This window comes from Heterocephalus glaber, unplaced genomic scaffold (genome assembly GCF_053883595.1).
Source record: "Heterocephalus glaber isolate CG9 unplaced genomic scaffold, H.glaber_assembly_v1.0 deba00001553, whole genome shotgun sequence".
Lineage (NCBI taxonomy): Eukaryota > Metazoa > Chordata > Mammalia > Rodentia > Bathyergidae > Heterocephalus > Heterocephalus glaber.
Window position 1 is genome coordinate 5,839,948 of NW_028258344.1, and position 21,209 is coordinate 5,861,156.

The following is a 21,209-nucleotide window of genomic DNA, read 5'->3' on the forward strand; positions in this document are numbered from 1 at the left end:
GGAAAAAAAATAGAACAAGATGAATGATTTGTAAACTTCATGAAGGTACAGGGTGTGTTTATTTCATTAACTACCATTTTTGAGCTAGCATGTATGGGTTTTAATAAATGGAAGTTGACTGAGTAAAAGATATGTGAGGCATGAGAGCAGGGAAGCATCAGGAATGATGATTGGCCTTGGACTGTGGGCTGCGTGGGACACTGGGGTGTGACTAACTTGGAAGGAAGCCACAGGAGGGGCTTCCAAAATCTGCACATGTGAGCAGTCTGCATCCAACCATTTCAAAGCCAGTCCCTTTGTTGAAATGAAGCAGCAAAAATTCAGAAAGGGAACTATCAATGATTTGTGTAAATTTACTCAAATATAAGAATCAGTGTGAAGAAAAATAAAAATTCCAATTATTAGTTTTCTGAAAATGATTTCAATGGAGATAAATATGTCAGGATAAACTTTGGTTAAGGAAAGAGAACCCTTTAGACACAGCTTATTAACTTAGAAGTGAGAGGAGGGAACAGGCAAACCCCACACTTATTTCCAGCCTATTAATGCTTCTTTAAAAAGAAACTCACTTGGGGCTGGGGATTTAGCTCAGTGGCTCCGCTGCCTGCCTCGCAAGCGCAAGGACCAGAGTCCAATCCCCAATACGAAAAAAAAGAAACTCGACTGTATAATATGGTTATATTTTAGACTTTGTGCTTCCTGTTATGCTCAATCAGATGAGATTATGGTACTCAATGTATAATCAACAGCAAATAAATTTTATTTTTCAAGGTAAAATAAAATCCTTTGGGCAATAAGGATGAATGTACTCAAGGAAGGTTTTAACAAGGTGAGGAAGGACTGTCCTAAGTGGCGTAGCGATGACTAGGGTGCTTTCAGATAGCACCTCCACCTTACACGTGCTTGGTACCCAGAAAGCACCTGGGCAGGCTTTGCAGATGAGAGGAGGACAAGAAAGAAGGATGCAGGAAGAGAGGAAAAGAAAGAAGAAAAATACGAAAGAATTTTAGAAAGAAGGAAGGGAGGGACGGTGGGAGGGAATAAGGGAGGAAGAAAAGAAGGACAGAAGGAAGGAATTTATGAGTTTTCTTCACAATGATCTTTATTTTTGAATAGATTTATAAAAATCATTGATAGTTTTTCAGAGTTTTTGCTGCTTTGTTTTCTTTGCTTTATTAGTAGTAGTAGTAGTAGTAGTAGTACATGTTTGTAGTGTATAGTGTTTATATTCCTTGTGGGAAAATGGTACCTCTACATAATATATCTTAATTCCTTTTATTTATCCCCTTTCCCTTTTCTCCCTCTCCCTTCTACCTATCTTTTGACCCCTTTCCTTCATTTTTGCGAACATGTTTGTTGTACATAATGTTGACATCTTTGTGTGGAGTTGGTGCATGTAAATAATACATCTTGGTTCTTTGTTTTTAGTCCCCTTTCCCCCCTCTCTTGCCATCTCTTCATCCTACTCCCCTTTCAGATAGACCTATCTTCCTACTTCTTACTATCTTTTAATTTACTATTTATTTATACTTTCGGTTTCTCATATAAGAGAAACCATGTGATATTTAAGCTTGTGTGTCTAATTTATTTCACTTAACGTTATAGTTTCAAGGTGCATTAATTTTCGTACAAATGACTCAAGCTTATATTTCTTTATGGCTAAGTAATACTACACTGTGCGTAAATACCACATTTTCTTTATCCATTCATCTAGTAATGGACATATAGGATGCTTTCAAGACTTAGCTATTATGAATTATGCTGCTATAAACATGGGTATGCATGTGTCACTGTAATATGATGACTTTAACTCTTTTGGGAAGATACCTAGAAGAGGAAGATGGGTCAAATGGAATTTCTAGTTTCAGTTTTGTGAGGAATCTCCATACTGATTTCCAAAGTGGTTGTACTAGTTTACATTCCCACCAACAGTACAGAAGGGTTCCTTCTTCCCTCATAGCCTTGTCAACATTTGTTGCTATTTGATTTCTTGATGATGGTCATTCTTTCTGGGGTGAAATGATTTGATGTAGATTGCTCACATGTGTATATTTTAGATGAAATCTGCAGGAAAGGAGAGGGAAAGGAAGGGAAGGGAAGGGAAGGGAAGGGAAGGGAAAGGAGAAAGGAGAAAATCTACATTTCCATCTTTGTGACCTCTGACCGCAGTAAATTAATGTATATGTGTACTATGTCTGACCATTCTTTACATTCATAAGATCAAGAATTACTGAGATACATGATGTTTCCTCTAACCAAACTTTGAAAGACAGGGGGCCTCTGAGTCTGGTTTGTTCATCATAATTCCCACATGGAATTATTTTATGACCTGGAGCAGGTCTTTAGTAGATGGCAGAGATTTCTAACACTGTAGGTTCAGTCCACATTGCATAGGTATTAGTGATACCATAGAAAGCAAAGGTCTTCTTTCTGCTCTCTCTGAATATATAAAATTACAATAAGGGTCAAAGGACAACTTCAAGATTCAATGATTGTCAGTGAAGCATCAATAGCAACAAGCAGAGGAAAGCACCATTTTTTGAGTGGACTCAGTCTCTAGACTGAGTATGAAATTGCTGTACTTGCTAGCATTTTAAAAAGGGAAAGAATCATATTGGCTAACATGGAATAGTAACATTTTGATGTAAACTGCAGAAGCTTGAAAACCATCGATCCACAGGCCTATGTCAAAGAATAACAAGGAAATGGATTCATTCGTCTTTCTTATACAAAGGCACTCACTTTCTCCAGCTTTGACATTTATTTGGCATCCTGTTTGTATTATATCAAATGAATTTCCTTATTGCCTAAAGGAGTTAGTTTTCTAGGTTATATAGGTACTTGGGATTTAGAGGTTATCTATTAAAACGTCCATTATAAAGTAGATATCTTTCGAAAGGCATCCTTGCCAGAGGATCGAAGAGTCAATGCCCTTCTGCAAAATGAGTACCCTATTTCATAGGCCCGAAAGGCTCATGTTCTGCAGTCTCCCTCCAGAATGGACTTCTAGTGCAAACCAGGAAAAGATTATATATCTTTACATTTCTAAGAACCTATGTTACTCTTTCGTCTCAAAGAACACTTTCAGAGAGGCTACCTACGGATTGATATATTTGAAGTTTTAAAAATATCACACAGTTGAAGGCTTTTATATACAAGTGTTAACCAAAATTTAAAATCTGATCAAGATAAAAATAAAAAAGCAATGTGAAAACAAATATGCAAACTCTAATAACATACACTATTAAATTTAAAGGGAACGAGAGACTGGGCATATTACATGTAATTTGCAAAAAAAAATAGCACTAAGACAACGTTGAAAATAACTTGACATCGTTAATGGAAGATTGATGCCTACCTCTTCATATACCTTCTTGGCGTGGTCATTGTCTCCCATCAAGAGATATCCCACACCAAGGTCATTCTTTAAGGAAGTATCACTAGGAAAGAGTTGAACCAGTCTCTGTAGGGTAAGCAAGGAACCTCTAATGTGACCTGATTTTGAGGATAGAAAAAGAATCATTATAACAGATTATGAGTACCCTTGTATTGAGAATACAAATTATTTAACAGAGTTTAAATCTGACTTTATTAATCATGTATTAAATACTTAGCAGTATTTCATGATGTAATGGCAATGGTATCAATAGTCTATAAATAAATACTGAGTACAACATTGATTAAAGGCATTTTAAAGACATTCATTTTCTAAGTAGATCAATATTCAATTTTTTGTTTTCCTTCTGTAGAAAGTTCTAGTTACCAATTCCTTATAGCAGTGTTTTGCTGTGGTACTTTTTGTTTATTAGCTTTAAAATTATAAGTAGATGGTAGACAATAAAAGTTCTAACTGATTTCAGGGTCAAGTACCATGCCTAAAACGTCAAAAGGTACTGATGTCACAGAACAGCACGGAATGGCTGGTGCAATCTCCAATTAAAAGTGTATTCTTCTCTAAGTACTGACCAGTTGTGCAGCAATGGATACATTACCCAGTATTATGGGACCCTCTGGTGGACGACAGGCTACTATGTACTATATGAATCACGAAAACCCCAGCTTCAATGTATTGTTAAGGCTGTCTTATGAAAATTTAAAATGTCTTGGCCCGGTTCTTACTGCTCCTTGTCATAGCTGGAAGCACAAACTATACAAGACAATGTGCAAAATAAGCCTAGCACATATTTAAAACAATCTAATTACCTAAAGCCCACAAATGTGTCTTTAGTTGTCCAAGAGTAGAGTAAGACTGCAGTGAGAGTACAGAAATGACCTGAGTTGTTTATTTCCATGAAAATTCATCTGGCACAAAGAAAGCTTCACCTATTCACCCTGTGGCCTGTGCCTGCTGCTGGCCCATCGGTCTTGCAAGCCACACTTCAGGGTAGGTTTGCTCAGTCAGTCCTTTCCTTATTAACAAATCTGACTCCACTCTCCTCGCACTCTGCCTTCTCCCTACCTGCTCCCCTACGCTTAGTTTTCTGTGCTTCTAAACTTCCCCTGTGAATCACAGCACCCAGCCAAAAATCCCTCTTGCAGCCATCTGCTCATGTCCCGTACAGTCTGCACCATGAACCTCAACCCCATTTTGAGCCAACTTCACAATTCTGAGATGTGCAATAAAGTTTTCTGCACATTTGAGTTAGGCTCTCCTCAAATGACCTTGCCTCCTTCTCATTTCAGCAGAAATGAGCAAATATTGAAAGACTGATGAGAAAAAATTAGATTTCATAGGCAGTCTTATTTTGAGGGCTGGAAATAGGGTGAGATAAATGAAGAACTTGGCATGAATTTTTAAAAGGAGCCAAAAACATAAGCTGATAATATCTAATGTATTTTTAAGAGGGAAAATTAATATTAAAAATCCATGATGAGCAAAATATGACCATTCTAAAGACAGAATCAATAAACTACGCTAAACAGAGTCATACAGTGGCAAGGGTAAAAGGAAAACTCAGTAAAAGTGATTCTGCCTCAGAGGCAAGCACTCCTGTTTCCACTCTTGAGTCCAGCCTGCTCTTTTCTATCCTGAATTTGTGCTACATGCTTCCTTCCCCTGGCCAGGCTTTTGTGAAGTGACATCTAACAGACTGTTTCTTACAGTCTTGAATCCTTACTCAGGCCCAAACCTTTCAGAGTTCTGGTCATCTACAAAGGACCCTTTATTCCATTCCTGAGAAATGTACTTATTCAAGACTCCTCTAAGGAACATTTAGAACCTGTTCATGTAAGCATGCAGCCATCCAAGCACCAACCTCAGCAATGACATGTGGCTTAGATCCCATTCTCCTAGTTGATATGTTTGGAAAAGATAACATAAGCCTGGCTAACATGAAGGTAGCATACAGCGGTCCTGGGTGCGGGAACGTGGGTCAATAGAGAGCATGCTTTATACTGCTCTTTCTGAAGTGTTTACAAACTTGCTTTATGATTAAAAATATATTTCCTAGCATTTTCCTTGGAAAAAGTTCAAGTTTTACATGCAAAATGGTTGAGGTACCTGGAACTCCTAACATTCCTCTAAAAAAAAATAGTCCTAAAAATAATTTAAACCTCTAGGAATCAGTTTGTTATATTCATAGAGAAAAGAATTGGGTAACCCAGGAAATTTTTGATTCTGGACCTATTAATCAATTAGCTATGGTTCTTTAGACAAATTATCCAAGCCTTCAGCATACCATTTGCCTTGCTTTTAAAATGGTGGAGGGCAAGGAGAGTACAAAAAATGGTATCTGCATCTTTGCAGTAATTACTGATGTTGGGATTGCTATTTCAGTTTTAGAGATGGTCATTGTAAAATACACAGATAAATTACTTGGAATTAGTTGTCAAACTCAGGTTTCCTTCCATATAACTCAACTTTTCTAAGAGTATGCCCAGTTTTTAGGCCCTTCAAGATAGAAGCATACGATTTCCTACAGAATTAACTCTTGCTACATCTTACCCAGAAATTGCTGTCGTTCTGACCGCCGCTTCAAAGTCAGCTTCAGCAGGTCACTGGGGACATCAGGCAGGCTAGCCACCTCTTGGTAGGTCTCGATGGCCTTGCGGAGCACCTCATTGCTCCTCCTCTTCTCAGCTAAATCATCTTCACACTAGGAGAAATCCCAGACTAGATCAGTGTCCCCCAAAGAGCCACATCTGCAATTACCAAAATATCATTGAAAAGCAAACTTTTAGGCATGTTTTTTAAACAGATTAATCTCTCTTTATCAAGAGATAAAAATAAATAAATAAGGCAAAGTAACATTCTTTTTAATAATATGAAGAAAAGTTAGCTACTAAGCTACAGAAGAGAAGCAACATCACAAATGCAAGACTAATACATGCTAGGGCATAGGGGGATTTCTATCATATCACATGTTAACAAAATCTAGACAGGACTCCAGTCCACAGTTTCTGCTATTTCATTGATGTGCTCATTCCTTCATTTATTCATTTACTCATTCAATAGTTAGGTTCTGGGGGCAAGACACTGTTCCACACATTTGACAAAAAAATAAAATGAAACAAAGACCTTTCCTTATATTTTATTGTTTTAGAAAGGATAATAAAACCAAACACAAATAAGGGATACCATGTGTTTGGTGGGCATAAGTGCTGTGGGTAAAAACTGAGCATGCTGAGGAGTGCTAAGTGGGCAGAAGGAAAGCTGCTAGTTTCATCTGTGTTATCAGAGAGGGCCTGGAGGAAGAGTATGGCAAGCAGAGAGAACAGCACAGATAACAGTTCTAAGATGGAAGGAGGCACAAAGGAAAGGAGGGTGCAGTGGAGGGGAGAGAGGGAGATCGATGAGGCCACAGGGAGCCAGGCCTGGTCAGCTACTGACAACGGCTACACTGAGCAAGATGAAAAGACACAAAGGCCTTTGACGTGATCTAGCATATATGTTGAAAGGACCATGCTAGCAGCAGTCTTGAGAACAGGCTATGGAAGAAGCAAGGAAGCCAAGCAGGATGGTCCAGTAGGGCCACAGTGGGTTGATCTAAGGCAGCAGGAATAGAGGTGGTAGGGAGTGGTTAGATTATTGTGTTTGTGATATTGTGATAGGTCAAAGCCAACAGATTTGCAGATGGTAGGAATGTAGGGAATGAGAGGAAGAGAGAGAGGTCAAGGACAAATTCAACATTTTTGGCTTAAGTGATTACCTGATGGAAAATTTATTCTCTAGGAATGAGAAGACAGGACAAAGCAGGTTTGAGGGAATATGGAATCAGGATTTGAGTTTAGGATATATTAAACTCCAAATGCCAAGTGGAGATATTGACTCAGAAAGTTCATATGGGTCTGGAGTGAGGAGAGAGTCAGAGTTAAAGACATACACTTGGGAATTGTCAAGCCAGAAGAGTTATGACTACACACAGAGATAAGAAATCCAACAACTGATCCCTAAAAACTCTGATGTTTCAAGGTCCTTCAAAGTCAAGAATATAAGGGAAGACCAGCAAAAACACCATAGAAATGAGGTAAGAAGAAAATAATAACAAACAGTGGTATTCTGAATGCCAAAAGATAAAAGGTTTTAAAAAGAAGAGATCAAGTTGTTAAAGTGGACCAGATGAGAACTGAGAAGACAACACACTGGGTGGAGCAGTGTGGAGACTCTGAGGGCCTTAGCAAGAACATTTCCATGGGACAGTTAGGGATACGACTGAATGGAGCAGGCTGAAGAGAAATGGGAAGGATGAGATAGAAACAACCCTTTCAAACAGTTTAGGTGTAAATGAAGACCAATGGGCTAGCAGGTAGAGTAGAATGTGGAGAAGGGAGAGATGTTCAAGGAGGGAAGTGATGAATATATTTCTAAGTGAATGTGAAAGACTCAGTAGAGGTAAATGAGGGGACACAGAAATCAAGATGATGGCCCCCAGCAGGTGAGAGGAAGGGGATCAGTGCAGTCTATTCACACCAGCAGCAAGGGTGCCAGAGCACATGGACACAGATGTAGGTAGGTCATCAGGACAGCAGTGAAATTACGTAGCAATTCTCTGGACATTTCTGGTTTTTTTAGTGAAAGAAAAGTTATGATTCATAGCTGGACACTAAGAATGGGAAATGAAATACTGGAGGTAGGAAGAGAAAGAGAATGTGTAAAATGATCACTAATAGCTTATTAGATATGAGAACTCCACAATTTGAGTACCAGTAAGAAAATGATCCCTCTCTCCCCTACCATCAAATGGAAAAATAAAAAACGAGTGAGATTCAATGCCAACATATAAAATGAGACATCTATGAGAAGCTTTTCAGAAAACAACAACTTGTTAATGTATACTGATTAGGCTAAGTTTCCAGAGATGATGAAGCTAGAACTGAAGTAGTGGTAATAGAAGTGAATGGATAAACACATTCACAACAGGGCTATAATTCACACATCTCTCTTCCAGGAAGCTCTGGATTACTCACTAGTGGTACATGCATGACTGTCCCATCCGCCAGCTTGTACCATTCAATGGGACGGTCCCATGCTGCCTGATGGGACAGTCACACATGTGCCACCGGTGGTTCAAGCCAGTGGGAATACATTAAGAAAGGAAATTGGTAGGAAAAAAAATCTCTAAGATTAGAAAAAGGTAGTGCATCCTTGCTTGATGAAAGTATGCTTCAGACCCTTCACATCTCTTTTCAAATCTGTAACTGGTTTCTCAGAATAGATTTATCAATCAGGAGAGAATGTCCCAGGTCAATGGCTCATACTGGTCATGCTACAAGCACAGCCTTCCACTGTATGGTCATATCAAGCTTTTCTGTTTAGTCATCACCTGTTTGTGAATTAGGTTACGGTGAATTAACTTGCCAGACTACAAACATTAGTAGAAGACACAATAGAAACAGTCCTAGAACTGAGAGAATCCTACTGAGACTGTCAAGTTCACTTTCTCCATTGGAACCTACAAAGCTACCAAATACATCTGGGAACTGGAGGTTGCTACAAGGTGAACGGAAGGACAAAGTCCTACCAAAGAAATTCTTTGTAAAGACAGGAATAGGGTTCTCTAAACTCTATCCAAAAAGAGAGAAAGATGATACAATCTGGATACCTTATCTCTTCCCCTAACCCCCAGTATTCTTTGTTTGCAACTTGTAGAACTGGGAAAATATTAGTATTTAAATACCATATAATTCCTTAAAAAATCTCTACAATGAATCTGATAGGCACTTGCTTTGAAAATCAGAATTGTGGGCTGATTTTCAAATAGTTGAGCATCTGTGGATAAAACAAATTGGGCTAAAATGGAATATTTAACACAGGACATGGTTGGCCACCATTCCACCGCTCCCAGGGCAGAGGTGAGCCAATCCCAGTGCCCAGGAGGAGGCTCCCGGGCCGCCATTCCACTGCTCCCAAGGCAGAGGAGGTGAGCCAATCCCAGCTCCCAAGAGGAGGCTGCCGGGCTGCCATTCCACTGCTCCCAGGGCAGAGGAGGTGAGCAGTGGGGTTACCAGCAGCACCCCTCAACCCAGTGGAAATGAGAAGACACATAAACAAGCTTCAAAAACAGACTTCCAGATCACCTACAGCAACCCCAAAGGGAAATGAGACAGAACAATCTGATACTCAACCACCTGGACTCCCTGAATTGGCAACAAAAGAGGATCTGAAAAAATTGAAATCAGAAATAATTTCTCAGATAACAGCAGATATTGTGCCCATAGTGCAAGACATGATTAATAAATCTAGAGAGGACACAGATAAAAAAATAGAGGAGCTGAGGAACATGATGGAATCCCAACCTGGGAAACAAATGGAATCCATAAAACAGATGCAAACAGATTTCCAGGAGATTAAAAACTCCATTGAAAGTCTATGCAGTGGAGTGAACCAATGTGAGGACAGAATTTCAGATATAGAAGAAAGATTGCAATTAGTGACCAGGAAAAGAAAAATTGCTTTAAAATTGTAAGAGACCACGAGAAATCAATCCAGCAGCTGCTAGACGATGCAAAGAAGAAAAACATAAGACTGGAGTCAACGATGAAACAGGAAAGAGTGCAGATGACATAAAAAAACTGTTCACAGAAGTGATGGCAGAAATCTTCCCAAGCAGGGGAAAAGAACCTAACATACAGATAAGTGAGGCATATAGGACTCCAACTGGCCTTGATCAAAAAAAATCTATACATAGGCATATAATTGTTAGGATTCCAGAAACCCAACAGAAGAACAAAATTTTACAAGGAGTGAGAGAAAAGAAACAAATTACATACAAAGGAAAGCCCATTAGAATCACAGCAGACTTCTTAATGCAAACCCTCAAGGCAAGAAGAGCTTGGAGTGATGTATTTCAAGCCCTAAAGGAAAACAGCCTCCAACCCAGATTGATGTACCCTGCAAAACTATCTTTCAAAATCGATGGAGAAATAAGACACTTTCATGATAAAGAGCACCTCAGGAACTTCATGAATACCAAAGCAGCACTCCAAAAAATTTTAGACAATATCCTAGGAAAAGACAGTGAGGATCACAACCCCAGGAAGCCCAGCAGAATGAATTCCTTGGGTGTGAAAAATTAAACACAAAGTGGAAGAATCCAACAAAAAGAAAAAGTCATGACAAGGCTTTTAAAACTTTGAACTTCATCTCCCTAATGAGTGTATAACTCAATCTTGTTATTGTACTGATTAGCATTTTTCTGATTCTAGTGTTGCACACATTTCCTTGTGCTATACTGGCTATTTATCATCTTCTTGTGTCTACTTTTTATATGGGTTGTCTATTAATGAGCTGTAAGTGTTCTTTATATATTCTGGTCATAGGTTATATGTATTAAAATATGCTCTGTTTAAGGCCTACTTTTCACTTTCTTAATGATGTCTTTTAAAGTTCGAAATGTTGTTGGAATCTTATTAATCAATTTTTTTCTTTTATACAACATGTTTTTTGTATCCTAGGATGTTCTTGCCTACCCTAAATTCATGAACATTTTCTATTATAATTTCTTCTTAAAGTTTTATAGTTTTAGTGTTTCATATTTAGGTTCATAGATGCTTTCAAATTATTTTTATGTATGGAAATAAAGGGTTGAGGTTAATTTTTTATATATGGATACCAGGTATTCTAGTGCCATTTGTTGAAAACACTATCTTTTCCTCTGCTCTTGAATTGAGTTTATATTCTATAAAATGTTAATGTTAAATAATCTTTCAAAACTCAGTGGACTATATATGTGTGGTTCTATTTCTACATTCTCTGTTTTATTCCAATGATCTATTTTTTATTCCAATGTCTTTCCTTACACCAACACTGCCTTGAATACTACAGCTTTAGAGGAAGTCTTAAAATTAGGTATTAAATGTCTTCCAACACTGTTTTCTTTTTCTTTTTACTTTTCTACGTCCTTTGTACTCCTACATAACTTTTAAATTTCAATATCCAATTCTTCATTTATAGCAAGTATACATAGATCTGAATTTTTATATATACCTTGTGTTTTCTAATCCTGCTAAATTCAAATACAAGTTCTAGGGGCTCCTAGAGATTTCTTAGTATTTTCTCTGTAGATGATCATTTCATCTACATATAAAGATTTTGCTTCTACCTTGCCAATCCTATACTAATTGTGTCATTTTATTGCCAGACTATTTTGGTGGGGACTAGGTTTCAAAGTTTAATGGACAGATAAAGAGTAGGCATATCTGCCCTTGTTCTCACTTTAGGGAGGAAGCATTGTATCTTCTCCATTCATATAAGGCATTTTTGCTGGAAGTATGGAGTACATGTCTTTGATCTGTTGAGAAGGTTCTGTTCTACTTCTAGTCTCCTGATAGCTTTTGCCATGAACAGCTGTAGAATTTAGTCCAACACTCTTTCTCCAACTAGTGACAGGATCATATGGCTTTTTCCTTTCCTCTGTTAAAATGATGACTTTTGGGGGTGGATCTTCCAAAGCTGAACCAACACTGCCATCCCTATAGTAAAACCACTTTCTACATCCTGCCAGATCTGACTTCTAAGAGTTTGTTTTGTTAAACAAATTTCTATCTATGTTCATACATTTTTCTTCCATTATCTTTATCCAGTTTTAGGATTAGCACAATGTTGATATTCTAAAATGAGGGGAGAAGTGTTCCTTCTTTTTTTCTGCTTTCAATGTTTGATATAATTTATCAGTTAAAATGTACATGAGCCTGTTGTTGTCACATAGGTAGGTTTTCAAGCTAGGAATATACTTTCTTCAATAGGTGCTATTCAAATTTTATATTTCTTCCAGAGTCAGTTTCATTAATTTGTCTTCCAAAGTACTTCATAGAAGTTGTCAAATTTATTTCAAAAACAATTTTTGTAATATACTTTCTATATCCTTTTAAATTCTGTAAAATCTGTGGTAATGTCTCCTAGATCTTGATATTATAATTTTTAAAATGTATAATTGATATTGTGTAATAGGAAGAAAAAGTTTAAAGGAGTAGGGGAAGTGGGAGGGGTAGGGGAAAGGAAAGAAGGGAAAAAATATGAGAAAATGATAAAAATGGAAACAAAGTCTTTGCAAATAGGGAAAGGTGGATGGGGTGAAGGGAGGGCAGGGGAAGGGGAAAAAAATAAGAATCAAGATACTCATGTAATGGTACAAGATCCCAATGATGAATGTAACTGTATTTTATAACTAAAATGTACCAATAAACTTAATGGGGGGAAAAAAACATGACATGAACATCTCACAGTCTTTTACTGATGAAATAATTCATCTTGCCAACCTTGCTAGGAGAAGTGTCATTTTTGGCCATAGAGGCATTCATGGTTTGTGAAAGATAATAACATGATTTGAGTTTATAATTCAAGATTTTGTGTCCAGTCTTTAGGGAGCTTGATCAAAATTGATTTTTATAGTGATCCCAAGGATTAGTCAATATCCATCCTACTTTAGAAATGATAGATGCTGTGGATTGCATTTGGCTTAATGTTGCTGAATTTTAAAAGTTTGTTTGGATACTCTACAGTAATTGCTTAATCTGGCAACAAAGAATGAAAGTCATAATTAATTCATCCCTATTAAATCCATCTTCTGTTGAACTTTTACTTTTAAAAGTCTTATGATTTTAAATTTTCCTTTAAATTATTCTATTTAAATTTAATTTACCATGCCTAAATTTTGCTTTATGACACATTAATGTTAATATCAATAACATCTGTAGCATAATATTTAGAGATAGAAAATATTGCCTGAGGCCTAAATCTCAAATTCCTTCTGTGAAATAAGAATATAAATACAGCAATCACTATGTTTCAAAAGCACTACATTTATTTAGACTTTGGTATGCACAATCAAAATCACACATAGGGCCGGGGATTTAGCTCAGTGGTTCCACCGCCTGCCTCACAAGTGGAAGGACCCAAGTTCGATCCCCAGTTCCAGAAAAAAAAAAAAAAAAATCACACATAAAGAAAAAATTTCAAAGCATAAAATATTTTTGCCACAATTAAATTAGAATGTGTAAACCCATTTTCTCTTGTTGATATGTTTTCCTTAATCAAAGGACTTAATTAATACCTAATACTAATAAGGACTTAATACAACACACATCACTTAGCAGAACAGGCATAGTCTTTTGGTAACAAACTCATTCTCTCTTACTTAATGTATATATAATTTAGAATTTTAGAGGATTACTGGCCAGAACAATTTACAAAAATCATAGTTGCTGTCTCCTAGGCCTGGTCTGTAACATGGACATTCATTTTTTCACAAACTTGATTGTTAAACATTTAATTAATCAAATGTAATTAATTACTTTCTCATGAGATAGAATTTGAGCACCTGGATCTCAAGTGACCACCATCTTTAGTTCAGAGTAAGATGTGCTGTTTATTCTGTAGAGCTATCAGTAGCTGGGAGTGTTACACACAAGTGCTGGTAGGCAACCCCCCCCACCCCCCAATACAGTCTGGTTCCTCCAAGTCTGAAACATTTCTGTAGCTCTGTACCTACTGTTTCTCAGCATGACTGACAGTTTCATACCCCTAGGAAGGATACTGGAGCTTTAATGTCTAACACATTTCTATATACCAGCTCTGGCTTTTAAGTTCCAAACTTCATAAATCCAGTGGTTCACTTGATACGTCCACTTGAATGTCTAATAAGCACTGTAAACTTTACAAGACTGAAAGTGATCTTTTTATCTCAGTATCCATCCAAACTTGTTTTTCCTAGTAAGTACCTGGTACTATCGTCTCCTCAACTAGTCAAACAGAAAAATCAGAATTGAACCTTGAATACTCCCTTTCTTTGATCTTTCAGTCGAATCCATCACCAAGTCCTTTGTTTTCCTCCATCTCCATGGCCTTGACCACAGTCAGGCCACAAGATGTCCTCCTGCGTACACTGACACAGCTTCTTGTCCTTCGTATATCTACTTTTGCCCCATAATCCAGACCAACTCATTCTTCATGAAAAACAACCAGACTATCACACCCATGCAAAACACCCTCCAAAGTCTTTCTTCAACATGTAGAATAAAATCCTCAAGGCCCTGGCCACCCTGTCTTCCTCCCCCTCCCTCAGCATGCCGTTCTTTCTGTGTGGGCTTATTATCCCAAGACTGTTTCCCTACATCCTGGCCTTTTCCTTGCTGTTCTTTCTGCCTGGACATCTCCTTTCACAATCTTGTCACATCTCAGACACATGTCACCTCCCTAGAGAGCCCTTTCTGACCACCTTATCTACAATGCCATCTGCCCTGTCACTTTCAATCATACTGCCTATAACTGAAACATCACAATAGATAATGTTCTTTGTTCAGTTACCTCGTTTTTTTTTCCTTGCAGGCTGTATTATTATTAATACGATACAATGTAGTTATTTTTAACAGTTTATAAATATTCTTTAAATAGGTATTTATTTATAAGGACTTTCAAAGCTTTGCTCAAATGTTACTTGCTTGGAGAGACCTTTCTCTGTCACCCTTTTCACCATTTCAACACTTTCACATGTCCAGTGGCTATTTTCTGCCATATTTTTGTTCTTTTTTTGGTACCGGGGATCAAACTCGGGTCCTTGCGCTTGCAAGGCAGGCGGCAGAACCACTGAGCTAAATCCCCGGCCCTATATTTTTGTTCTTCTCAGCATCTATCACTAGCAAACATATATAGTACCTATTTGTCTTACAAAATTGTCTTCCCTTTTATGATGGAAACACCATAAAGGCAGAGGATTTTTTAATTAGATTTTGTTGGTGGCTATAGTTTCAATGCCTAGAACAGACCTGGCATAGAGAGGCCTCACACTAAATATTTTTTTAGCAGTAATTTTAAAAAAATGTTTTCCACTAGAATATAAGATCTACAAGGATAGAGACCTCTAGATTGTTCATTATACTGTATATGTTTTTCAATTTTCTGATGATGCTTGACTTCCTAGAAAACCTCTCTGGCTGGGGAGAAATGGCTCTCCTAAGGCTAGACATCTGAGAGAGAGAGAGAGAGCAGGGAAGCTTTTGATATACAAACTAAGCAACTCAGAGCTTGAGCTTCTCTATCTGCACGCAAGAGGCAATATTCCTCTGCCATATTCACCCTAAGGCCACATCCATGACAACTGGGAACTACAACTATAGTTCCTAGGCTGCGTCAGTCATTTTAAAAAGCCAATCCTAAACTGCTCACCCAGTCTCATCTCTCAATTCCCATGGAAGGCAGTAGCCTAAGCCTTCCTGTCATTCTTGCCCTCTGCCTCATGACCACCACGGCATCTTTCCCAGTGTGGCCCTGCATGACGTGCTGGGCCTTCTGTCTGGGAGAAGAATACAGTAATCTTCGTTTTATTCCTGAACCTTTCCTGTGTCTTCTTTAGTGACCACATCTGACTGACCTTCTCAGGAGAGTACAACACAAATGGCCCCAAGGCCTAAAACAGGACATAGCACAGGTGGGTTCATACAGTCACAGTCAGTGTGTCTAAGCTTCACAAAAGGGGTTGGAGGATAAAGAAACCCAGATGAGATGGTGGCAGTGGGAAATAGAGAGGAGGTTGAAATGAGCCAGTTGAAAGAAATGATGGAGAAAACTAAGTATCTTCCACTTTATATTTCTTAAAAGTCTCTGTTAAGCATGCTTGCAACCTCTAGTTGCAATCTTATAGCACAGAGGAGCCAGAAGTGAAAACTGCATTACAGGGCTAAGTGGAATGGGATGTAGAGGTGACAGGAAATCAATAAAAGTGTTACTCTTTGTTTTCTTTTCAAAATTAGAAAGAAGTCACAAAGATGTTACTAGAGTCAGAAGTTCACAATATTGAAAATAAATTGTCATATCAAAAGTGGTATTTTTTTGTTTGGGTTTATGCATGTATGTGAGAAACATTCTATATGGAAACCAGAAGGGGCACAGAGAAAATGCATGTTATGGAAAATGAAAGTTATGGAAAATGAAAAATCCGATCACAAAGAACACATGGACAACGCATGAGTTTTTGAAATAGAAGGGTTGTGGATACCTGTGCTTTCCCATATCTTGCTCGTGGACTCTGAGGGTATTTGCGCACCAGTTCTTCAAATGCATTCACTGCTTCCTCAATTCTCCCCTATTAAATATGATTACATAAAGAAGTTTGAGTACATAGCATAATGTCAGTCAATTTGATTATTTAATAGTCACCAAATGATTCCACCAGAATTTTTTACATTTTTCTGAACTTTAGGTCTCTTATCTAAGATTTAAAAAAAACTTGTGGAACAAATGTAAACTATAAATGAGCATAATATACTTAATTTTTATAAAAAAGGATAACTGACGAAGATGTAATATGAATTTGTTTTAAAGAAATGACATTTTCTTTCAGTACATACTTGGTACTATCCCTCTCACAATATTCATCTTAAAAACAATTTTTTTTCCCTGTAAATGAACTTAAAGCACGGTAAAAAAAATTCACGTTTAATGTCTTTGCCTGTGACTTTTTTTCTTTTTTTGGTACCGAGGTTCAAATTCAGGACCTTGTACTCAGGACCAAGCAGACTCTGTGCCTCTGAGGTACATCCCTGGCCCTGCCTGCGAATACTCCTTATTAGTTTCTTGTAACCGCTGTAAGAAATTATCACAGATTTGGTGGCCCGAAGCAACATAAATTGATTCTCTCACCATCCTGGAGAACAGAAGTCTCAAATCTATTGCACTGGGATGGAATCAAGAAGTTAGCAAGGCTGCATGTCCTCTGGAGGTGAGAGGGAAGGATCTGTTGCTAGTCTTCTCTAGCTCCCAGTGAAGACTGGTGATTTTTGGCCTGTAGTGCACCATTCTGAGATGTGCCTCCCTTCCTCATTTTCCCATCACTTCTCCCCTATGTGCTTGTCTTCACTTTCTTTTTTTGAGACAGGGTCTCACTATGTAGTGTAGGCTGGCTTCAAATTCGCAGCAATCCTCCTATCTCGCCTCTTCAGTGCTGGGATGACCGGCATGCATCTCCACACATGGCTTGTCTTCACTTGTGCTTGTGTTAAATCCCAATCTGCCTCTTTCAAATAAGGATGCATTCAGGGTCCTCTCAGATAATCCACAAAAAGTCTCTGCTGCAAGATTTTTAATTTAATCAGATCTACAAAGATCCTCATTCCAGTAAGATTAACATTTAGAAGCCCCGGATATTAGGGCATGGATATCTTTCGGGAAGGCCACTTGCAGCTTACCAGAGTGTGCCCTCTGTCCCTTGAAGACTCATGGCTGTCCCACATGCAAACCATATTCACTTCATTCCAACATCTACGAAAGCCTCAAACCACAACATCCCCTCAAATCTAAAATGTCCTCTAAATCTTATCAACTCCAAGTCCCAAATCACATCATCTAAGTCAGGTTTGAATTGCACTGGTTATGGTTATAATCCACTCTGTGGCAACAGTCCTCTTCACTTAGGGACTTACGAAACTAGAAAACAAGGTATCTAATTCTAAAATACAACGATGGGATAAGCACAGGACAACATTTATTGGTACTCTCATTCTAAAAACAAGAAGAAAGGAGTTACTTGTTCCAAGCAATTTCAAAATTTGGCCACGGGCAGATTCCATTAGGTGTCAAGATCTGGGAATAATTCTCTGGGGCTTGAGGCTCTGGCCCTGGGTCCTTGGCTCTGGCTATTGAGCTCTTTGCCCTGGGCCTGTGGGTCCAAGGATCTGACCTCGGAGTGGGTCTTCCCCTTTACAGGAAGATAGCACAGGTTTGCAGCTGCTTTGTTTTATCAGCTTGTTTTGAGTGTCAGCTTTCTTTCATTTTTGTCTTCTATCTTTTTAGTCCAAGCTGGCAGTACTTCTGCTTTTTTAATACTCTAAAAACCCATGGGCATGTTACACGATGCACACCATTAGATAAGAGGCTCCTCCACATATCCATCTGGTGTGATCTCATCTTTATTTCTGACTGCTGCTGAGATGACAGAATGGATCCAGAGTCACAGACTCACTCTCTTCAGAAACAGGTACGTGGCCCTTCTCCTGGACTTTTCTCTAGAGCATGATTTTCTAACATGCATTTTTTTACTTTTAGTATCTTCTGTATCTGATAGAGTGAGAAATTCCAAAACAACATGATCTGTTTTTTTTTTTTCCTTAATAGTTTCTTCCTCAGTTTATATTTTTCCTCTCATATTTTACCATAAACAGCAAAATGAAGCCAGGCTGCACCTTCAACACTTTCCTTGGAAATCTCCTCCTCTAAATATACAAATTTATTGGTTGTAGGTTCTGCTTTTCACACAATTTAAGACACAATTCAGATGATAAGCTTTCTGCTACTATGTAACAAGGGACACTTTTCCTGTAGTTTTCAATAATATATTCATTTTCTTCTGGGTACTTGCCAGAAGGGGATTTATTGTCCTTATTTCTACCCCCATTCGCTCTTTTATGATGTGCATATTCTCGAAAGATGAAAGCAGCTTTCTCAGCCCTGTTTCTTCTTCACTCCCTCCAGAGGCCTCACTAGAAGTATCTTTAACATCCATGACACTACCAACATTTTAAGGCAATTTAGAATTTTTCTACCATGCCTTTCAACATTCTTCCAACCTCTACCCTTTTCCTTATTCTAAGGTCACTTCTACACTTTCAGGTATTGCTGTACTCCACTGCCCAGAACCAAAATTTGCATTAATTCCCTATAGATGCTATACCAGACTGTCACAAACTTGATGGCTTAAAACAAGAGAAATTTGTTCTCTCACAGTTCTGGGGAACAGATGTCCACAATTAGTTTCTCTGGGCTGAAATCAAGACGTAGACAATGCCATGCTCTTTCTAGAGGTCCTTGCCTTTTGCCAATATTTATTGACTTGTGGCTTTAACACTCCAACAGCCACTTCTTTCTTCCTATTGAATTCTCTTATATGTGTGTGCCACATTCTGTTTGTTTGGATCAAATTTCCCTTTCTTCTCTTATTTATAAAAATATGATTGAATCTAGGGTACAAATGGAAAATTCAGGATAATTTCATCTCAAGATTCTTAACTTAATACTATTTGCAAGGAACCTTTTCCCAAATAATGTGACATATATAGGCTCCAGGGATTGGCCCATGAACATTTTTATGGAAGGATATTTTCAGTCTACTATGTATTCTATAACTTAAATGGTAAATATTGAAAGTATTTTTGTACCTCTGCCAGATTGAAAACAGGTATAACAATACTCACAACAAATTTGATAAAGCACATGGTTCTTCTGATACCTTCATGCTTGTAAAAATAATGTCCTATTTTGGCTGTGTCCTAGGCATCCTTTGAATTCCCTCAGCACAGAGGCTGTGATACCTTCCTAAGGGACCGTGCATCCTGCTCTCAACTTCAACTGCCTGCAACCTCAATGTTTGATGTAGTCTGAAAGAATTTCCTTTCTAAAGATCTTATATAGTACCAAATACTATTTGGCAATTCTAATTTAAAATGGCACTTGTAAAAATAATAGCCTAAAAGTTATCTGTTCCCCAGCTTATTTTCTGTCCTAGGAATGAGAGAGTTCACTGGAGAGGATGTGACTGGGCCACAGATTTTGGCATAAGGCCAATGGGTGGGGGTAAAGGAGAGTACGACACAGTCGTGCAGATGTACTGCAGAATCCATGGGCATGTGGTTAGGAATTCTGCATCCATCGGTGCATCCTTCACCAAGATCACGGCAGAATATTTCTCTCTGGATTTGGTGTAGACAGCCATGCTGATGAAGCCTATTCATCTTTCAGTCTGTTTTTATTTCCCTTGTTCTGCCTACAAGAAAGTTCAGGTGACTTCAGTGCTCGTATGATTTAGAGCCTATGGTATGAACTGAACATTTATGTATTAACCTTACTGTGACTTGGTTACATTTTTCCTTTTTCATTTTCATTTATAATAATAAAATAATCGTAAGTGATTGGAAGAAATAAATATACTTCAGTATATTATTTCAAATCCATTTGGGGGTTAGAGAGAAACTTTAAACAATAAATACTACCGTAAAAAAATAGGTCATTAAAATATGATCTACATTTTTGGGTGAAAAAAAGTGACCATGTACTTTTTCATAGTTCATTCAGTACCTGAACCTGAGATGTGAACTGAGGCCGACCTGGCTATGTCATGGCCCTGCTTTGGCTTGGTCTTCAGTTATTCCAGTACACCAGATTGTACCTTTGGAAGTACTAGTTGTAAAAACAAACTTTTAAAAAGACATAATTATGCTGCTGATTCGGTCAGCAATACAGCTCCCAGTTGTTTCAGAATGAAGAGTTGCATATGTGGCCACTTCTTCCTCCTTTACTTATCTTATTACAGATTCGCAGCACTCATGGAGGAAAACACCATAATTTCTCCAAATGGGCTGGGGAATACCCCATGGGTGGATCCAGTTCCTTTATGTCCCACTGACTTATGTACCCCTTGATAACTGATCCCTTTTTTGCATTCATTATAACCACATAAAAATCCTCCTCTAAAACTGTTCACATGTGTTTTATTCCAAAAGTTACCTGTGCAACTGTTATCCTACATTTTCACGTCAATGACATTTAGTCCAGAAAAAAGTAGAGGATGCTAAGTGAGGGGACAGAAGATGATTCTTGCTCGATCTCTGTTAAGAAATGCAAATTCACCACATACAGTGGATAGTTTCACTTCATAAAGTTCAGTAAACTAGACTAGAAATCTTTCAATCTGGTTAAAGTTAGGGGAAATGAATGATGACTTTGCTATAATATTCTTTGGAGCTACTACATTTTTACTCATTGGTGAGAGCACAGTAAGCCGAAA

The 21,209-nt window shown here is 38.0% G+C and overlaps 1 protein-coding gene across 18 annotated transcripts in view; it reads right to left on the bottom strand.

The window, feature by feature from the left end:
• Asph (aspartate beta-hydroxylase) overlaps positions 1–21,209 on the bottom strand; it is a 233,520-nt gene that overhangs the window by 62,334 nt on the left and 149,977 nt on the right. For all 18 annotated transcript variants that reach the window (XM_087190370.1, XM_087190372.1, XM_087190376.1 and 15 more), the window contains 3 exons: positions 16,431–16,517; positions 5,945–6,095; positions 3,359–3,495 (listed from right to left, as the gene is read on the bottom strand). In XM_087190370.1, coding sequence (XP_087046496.1) covers positions 3,359–3,495; positions 5,945–6,095; positions 16,431–16,517 — 375 coding nt within the window. The remainder of the gene's footprint in view (positions 1–3,358; positions 3,496–5,944; positions 6,096–16,430; positions 16,518–21,209) is intronic.